Below are 7241 nucleotides of genomic sequence, written 5' to 3' on the forward strand. Positions count from 1 at the left end.
CAGAAAGAGAAATGTCACATGTTCTCACTTATTTGTGGGAGCTAAAAATAAATAAATAAATAAATAAACAAAAAAACCAGGGAGGGGGGAAGAAGACATAACAATTACAGTTCCTTGAAATTGATAGGACAAGCATATAGAAAGGACATTGTTGGGAGGGAGGTGGGAGGGAGGTTTCAGTAATTGGCCACAATAATCAACCACATTGTATATTGACAAAACAAAAAAAACAAAAAAAACCTTCGTACCTGTTACATGGGATGATTGTTTCCATTCAGCAAACTTTTTTTTTTTTTTTTTTTTTTTTTTTTTTTTTTTTTTTTTTTTTGCACAGGTGGTGGAAGCCCCACCTGCTTGCACTGGAAACGGATTTTTTTTCAACATACAGACTTTTCTCCTCTGGCTATGAAGTTCTATTTGTGAACAGTTGAATACCTCAAGTAAAATAGGAGGTTTAAGCTCCCTATTTTATGGAAGGAAGCTCTTAAGTAATGATTGCATTCTCAGGACAATGTTGTTCAGCTTTTTAAAACTGGTGAAGACAATGGACTTTTAAGGCACAGTTTGTCCTGTTTCAGTCCAGCTCCTTCCTTAAAGACACCAGGGTGGTCCTTGTACCCCTAGTGTGTACCAGATGACTCAAGTGATGCAGACAGAGTTGTTTTTAACCTTAATAGTCATTTGTTTGAGCCGGGGAGGTGGAGGGCTGAGGGCATCAGCCACACCACCCCAATGTCCACATCTAGTCCAGTGAAGACCACAGAGCCATAGTGGAAGTGCCCCAGGCTTCTGGGGGAGGGGCTGAGGGCCTCAGCTACGCTCCCCGCCCCAAGTCTACATCCAGCTCAGCCATGAATGAGGGGGATGCCATGGGTCTCAACCACACTCCCTTTCCCGCTTCCTCCTTCCTCTTCCTCCCCCCTCCTCCTCCCCCCACTGCTCTACAACAACATCTTAGAATGCAAAAAAGTAATAATTATAATAAATAATTATTATAATAGTCATTTGTTGATTTTCATATATATGGGAAAGAAACTGGTTTTATGTTTATTTTTTTCTTTTTTGTTTGGTTTTATGTTTAAAGTAGTGATATAAAGTTTCCTCTTAAAAATAAATTTAAAGGAAAACAGTTAATTTAAGAAAAATATTAAGTAAATACCAATACTGGTAGAATTCTGATATGGCCTAGAATCTTGAAGATGGTATGAGAATGACTGACTTTTGGCAAACTCTTCCTTAAAGGAATTCAGACTCAAAAATAACTCTGTGTTCAGAAACCAAGAGCGGGTGGTGGTGGTTGTGGTTCTCTGGGGGAGGGGGAACAATATGCCACTTTTTCACAGTTTGCAGCAAAACCTTTGCCAGTGAAGTCTTTGCTGAGCTAAATGATTTCTCCTGATGCCACCTTGATCTAAATGGAAATCCTTGGGTCTCCAGTCCCTAGTCTTTCATAAATCTTTTTATAATTTTTCAGATGAAAGTGACAAATGTAGGTGGTTTAAAGGCTTCTTTAAAATAATAGGAGTAAAAATGTTCCTGATATTGAAAAAGCTCAGGGAACAGCTCAACAAAACACTTTATTTCCTGTAATCATGGAAGCATGACAGCTCTAAAATTTATAAGCCAGCAATAAAACTAGCTTATCCTAGTTTCATTGACCTGCACTAAGTTTAAAATATGAGCACATCAGAAGTAGAAGCTGTTAACTTAAGAATTGCTTTTTTCTTGACAGTATCTTTTTTGTATTAGCAACAGTCACAAACTGTGCTTCGGCCTGTTCTTGGACTTGTACTTCATCTCTCCCAACCCTTTTTTTTCTTCTTTTTCATTTCCTTCTTCAAGGTGAGGCAATGGAACAAGGTTTACGAGACTGCTGTCGATCCATACGAATTGGAAAGATCCTGATTCAGAGTGATGAGGAGACACAAAGAGCCAAAGTATATTATGCCAAGTTCCCCCCAGATATTTACCGAAGAAAAGTCCTTCTGATGTACCCAATTCTCAGTGAGTGGCTTGAGTTTAATTTATAATCTTTGGTTAGCGTTTAAATTCAATTTAGTGCTTGCCTTCTAGGTACCATTATATAAAAGGCAAAAACAGTTTCTAAATGTGTTTTTCTCAGTTGGATTTGGAGTTGCCTAGGGCAGTTCACCAGGGAATTTTTGTTGTGTAATGAGAGAATACACATTAGTTAAACTTTATTAGCTTCAAAGAGCTTTTTCTTGAAATGAGTACATTGAAGCAAAGGATCTAATGAGGCAAAATATATAGAACACAGAAAATATATTGAAACATGTTCCCTCTCTAGCTTGATGAGTAGAGCAGTGATTTTCTCAAGGATTTATCCTTTCTAGATAAATCCTTTTTTTTCCCCCTGCTATTTTCTTCACTTTCCTAAGCTTACTCAGATCACAAGTGGCATGATCTCCCAGGGAGGTGAGGGGGAATATGTTAAAGTTGATATTTCAAATACTAAGTGAATTTAGGGCTTATTATGAGTTTGATAACTGAAAAGTGTTATGTGTCATATCCATTATTGAAAATAACACTGATAAAGAACAAGCACCTTCAAATGAAGCTTGGCCTAGTGGTGTGTTATGTTAGATTACTATATTGCCCTTACTTTAAAGACACTTAAAGGACATTTTGAAATAAATGTTAATGTTGCTAATGCATTTGGTTGTCTTTTGATTTCAGGCACTGGAAATACTGTAATTGAAGCTGTAAAGGTTCTTATAGAACATGGAGTTCAACCTAGTGTTATTATCCTACTCAGTCTGTTCTCCACTCCTCATGGTGAGTTCAGCATGAGGCAGTAACTAGGGCTTCAGATGGTCATGAATGGGTAAGTGTGTGTCTGTCTCACTTCTCATCCTGAGGAAAAGTTTATTTTCACCCACATTCAATCTAAATCTAATTTTGGTAGTTATAATGCATGTTTGTCCTCTCCAAGCTTAGTGATAATATTTTACACTATTCTAATGTAGTTCAAATTCAAATGCAGAAGTGTGAACTAACACCATTGAAAAGAATTGCAATTATTTTCCTGGTGGTCCTGTTTGAGCAGTTATTTTCCTGGTGCCCTGTTTCCTCTGGCTCCTCACCTGAGCCTGAGAACTACTCACAAATAGCAAGAAGCTCAATGTTTTAGCTAGCTCTGTGGTCTTCCTGAAGAAAGCTTTGCAGTGTGAAGCAAAAAGCCGAAGTTTTTAGAGTTAGATTTCTGCTCAAAGGGCACGGTGAGGGAACTGTGTGTTCTCTATTTCCTGAGGGAGGTGTGCCTAATTTAAGGCCCTAGCTTTTTTGCCATACGGTCTAGGATAATTGAGAAGCTATCCTAAGAAAATAATCATAGATACATATGGAAATTTAGCTTCTAGGATGTTCATTAAGAGTTATTTAGTATAAGAAGAAATTTGAAAGTATATAAATGACTAACAATAAGGAAATGGTTAAACAAATAATATATATTCAAAGGATGTAATATTGTGTAACTGTTAAATCACGTTTTTGAAAAATATTTGACATCAAAACATGTACATGGTAAATGCAAAAAAGCAGTTATAAAAAATAACAGCGTTAGAATAGTGTAAACTGTTATCACCAAGCTTAGAGATGACCAATACAAATTACAACTATTTTAATTACCAAAATCAGACTTGGATTTAACATGGACTCTAATAAATCTTTCCTCAGAAAGAAAAGGCTAGACAGATACACAATACTATTTCAATTTTGGTTTCAAAATGCACATACAATATTAATAGTTGTTATCTTAGGATGGTGGGATTTTAAGTGATTTTCATTTTATTTTAAAGTTTTTTTGGGGGATATTTTCCAAATGTTCTACAATGAATTCATATTTCCTTCATAATTGAAAATAAGAGAAATACATGACTTCTCTAGCAAGCGTGTTTCCTCATTTCCAAAGGTTCTAAGTCTCAGCCAACCCTGAAGAGAGGTTACAGGACAAATAGTTGGGAAGGCTGCTTTCAGTAGGCCAGTCTATAGGAATTATGGCGTATTTGATTACTTTACTGTTTCACAACCAAAAATTACCTGTATTGCAAATGTTGGTGATGACAAAGGGTGATTTGCTTGGTCATCCATTTATATATAACAGATGGCATTGAAAATGTTGAGTTAATCCGGTAATTATTGAGATTTCCCCCTTTGGGAATAGAAAATAATCTGTTTAGTTCTAATAGTGTACATTAGAATATTATACTATTCTTTGACGTTATAACTGAAAAAAATCCTATTCTGTGACAGCTTTGCTATGGCTTTTTAATTTGACTGGGGTCCCAGCTAGTCCTAATTCCTTTTCCCTGCCTCTCCCCCTCTGTAAAAGCTAGAATTGTACCTTCTAAAAGGCTAGCTTGCTCTGACACACCAAAGAAGTCTTTGTACTTGTTTCACAGAGTTCCAGTTGGAAAACCGCGATCTTTTATATGCAGTCCTCTTTTTAGAAAGAACTATATTCATTCTATTCCAGCCACTTTAAAAATAAAACAAAACAAAAAAGACTCTTCAGGGGAAAAGTTGTTTTAACTGAATAGCTATATTTTTCAAATCTTGAATATAAAACAATTTGATTCTAAGAATGTATTAGTGAGAGGGAAGGGGCGTAGTCTGACTACCCTCAAGGCTTTTTGGATATCAGACATTATGTAAACAAAGAGATTAGCCAAGTTTGACTAGGTATCCAAAGGTCATTGCTGTCTGGCCTCTGTCAATATTAGACCTAGCGATAATGACTATAAAATTCCTGAATACTGACTAGTGTTACCAAAAAATCCTGCCATAACAACAATTTTTCTTTTATTTTCTGAAGGTGCCAAATCAATCATTCAAGAGTTTCCAGAGATCACAATTTTAACTACTGAAGTTCATCCTGTTGCACCTACACATTTTGGACAGAAATACTTTGGAACAGACTAAGTTACTGAAGGAAAATGAATTATCTTGTGTAATATCACAATTATATTTTGAGTTTTTACTTGTTTTGCTAATTTGATTGAGGAATGGCAGAGAAAAATACGTTAGAGTTGCTTTTTAGTTTTGGAAGTGGGTATAGAAAAAAGGAAATATCTGAAGTTTATTTATTTTATTTGATTGTTTATTGACTGTTGGTACTAAATTCAACAATGAAGCACACATATCTCTTAGAAAAGATGGAAATTTTAATAATATGCTAATGAAAATTGCTGAACCCTCAGTGCATTGAAATTGTTTCCTAACTTATGAACCTCTTAGTTTGGAGATTGCTTGCAGTCACAAATAAAACCCAAATGAGAGTCAGTTCTTTGTCCCGCTGTAGTTTGCATTTTGTTTAGTTTGCTTTTAGCTCTAGGGAAGTTTCGTGTATGTGGCTATTGTCACCTTCCTCTACTCTTTACTTCCTGCTACTGTATATTCTGGTAACTTGGAGAGGAAGAAAAAAGAATGCCTCCTGAAATTTTCCATTTCCATTAATATTCTCACTAAATTGGCAGATCCAGGATGTATGGTTAACTCTGCAGTCAGGCCATTATGTTCTTTATGGCTTATCTCCCAAACTGTGCATTGTTGTAGGTGCCTTGTAAGCTGTGATGCAGTGAAGAAGATGGCAGAACATTTTCAGTAACTGGAACTGTAACTTTAATTTACATAGACTGAACCAGGGATGTCCAGAAGCTAACAAGGGAGAGTGCTAAGTACTGTTAATGTCATCAATCCTCAAGAAAGGAATTGGTGGTGGTTTTTCTGAGTTGTGGTGGAAAGAGTGGTTTCTTGCTAGATTTCATGGCCAATAAGTAAATGAAAATGCTTCATTTTTAATTTAGATGTTTCTACTATAAGCCTTTGACTCAGAAATTAGTTATTTTGCATGTTTTCCAGCTGTAGATGTATTAAAATGGAAAAAAATACCATAATTAAAAAAAATCCCTAAGGTTTATGCGTGTTCATATTTAGGCTTCTGAAAGGGAGAGAAACCATTTTAGAAATCAGTGTTTGTGTTCAGAAATCTGTAAAACCATGATCTCATTTTATATTGATATTAAAACATTTTAACAGTGGTGGCTGGCTGATTACTTGATTAATTATGTTCTAATGGCCCCATCAGCAGCTGATGTGGGCCTCTGTTCAAAAGCAAAGAGCTGAAGAAAGTGTCTTAGAAAGAACTAAAGCTGATGAAAGTCAGCAAAAATAGGGGGAGAGGAAGAAATCTGGTGTAGAATGGACTATACTTTCCCTTTGGAGCCTAGAATACCAGAAGAACTTTACTATATTTTTCCCTTTATTTTTGAAGACTTTTGTAGAATAAGCTGAGATTAATACTGTAGATAGATTACCCATATTACTGTTCTTCCATGGTAACTGTTGCTTTCAAGTTCTTATTTAAATTCTTAGCTATGCTTGTCAATTAAGTATTTTGATACAATAGTTTTTTTTTTTTTTTAAACTTCTGATTAGCAGAAGCTGTAACTGAAGCCCATTAAAGCCAAAATCTTTATCTCCCTGTCCTAGGGAAAATGTGAGCCAGCAAATTTAGATAGAGACCAGATCTGCTTGAGATTGATGCCCTGAATTAATTGGAAAGATGATGCCTACCAGTATAGGAGTTAGTGCTTCTGAATTAGTGCAGAGTTAGTGCTTCTGAATTAGTGCTTGTGTTAGGTGTACAATATTTTGTTTGAAGTGATTTTCCAGAACACCAGTAAATTCATATTCAAATGTAGGTATAAAACCATATTTCAAGCACATTATTTTTATATCATCAGCCATTTAGATTTAACATCTCTGTTCCTTTTTATCAGTGAACATGATTGGGAGTTAACTATATTCAGTTCCCACACAGACGGCCTAGCATAAACAGTAGGAATTATTCACTGGGGTCATATCCCCTGCTGATGTTTGTCCTGTACCCTCCAACAGATTTCAAGAAAAATTGTAAGTATTTCTTTTGAAATTTGGGTCTTTTTAGCAAATGAGGCATTATTTGTAGGGTTAATCACTTGCAGAACTCTTTCGGCCTGGGACATTTTCTAAATTTTCTAAAGTTGTCACAAGATTAACAGACTATTCAAAACAAGGTCGTTTTTAAATGACATTAACTTCAGAGTGGTATAAACTGTGTAGACTTCTTTTTTTTTTTCCTTTTTGTCTCTTTTTTCGTGACCGGCAACGGATCGCAACCCTCAGTGTCACGCCCGTACCGGACCGGGACCGGCAACGGGATCGCAACCCTCGGTGTTGTG

The 7241-nt window shown here is 35.9% G+C and overlaps 1 protein-coding gene across 1 annotated transcript in view; it reads left to right on the top strand.

Annotated features, from left to right (window-relative positions):
• UPRT (uracil phosphoribosyltransferase (FUR1) homolog (S. cerevisiae)) overlaps positions 1-6059 on the top strand; it is a 47846-nt gene extending 41787 nt beyond the window's left edge. The window contains exons 5-7 of the mRNA XM_008583031.1: positions 1843-2004; positions 2698-2796; positions 4835-6059. Coding sequence (XP_008581253.1) covers positions 1843-2004; positions 2698-2796; positions 4835-4941 — 368 coding nt within the window. The 3' untranslated portion in view covers positions 4942-6059. The remainder of the gene's footprint in view (positions 1-1842; positions 2005-2697; positions 2797-4834) is intronic.
• Positions 6060-7241: the final 1182 nt, after the last annotated feature.

The sequence above is a fragment of the Galeopterus variegatus genome, unplaced genomic scaffold, assembly GCF_000696425.1.
Source record: "Galeopterus variegatus unplaced genomic scaffold, G_variegatus-3.0.2 Scaffold2803, whole genome shotgun sequence".
NCBI classification, from domain to species: domain Eukaryota; kingdom Metazoa; phylum Chordata; class Mammalia; order Dermoptera; family Cynocephalidae; genus Galeopterus; species Galeopterus variegatus.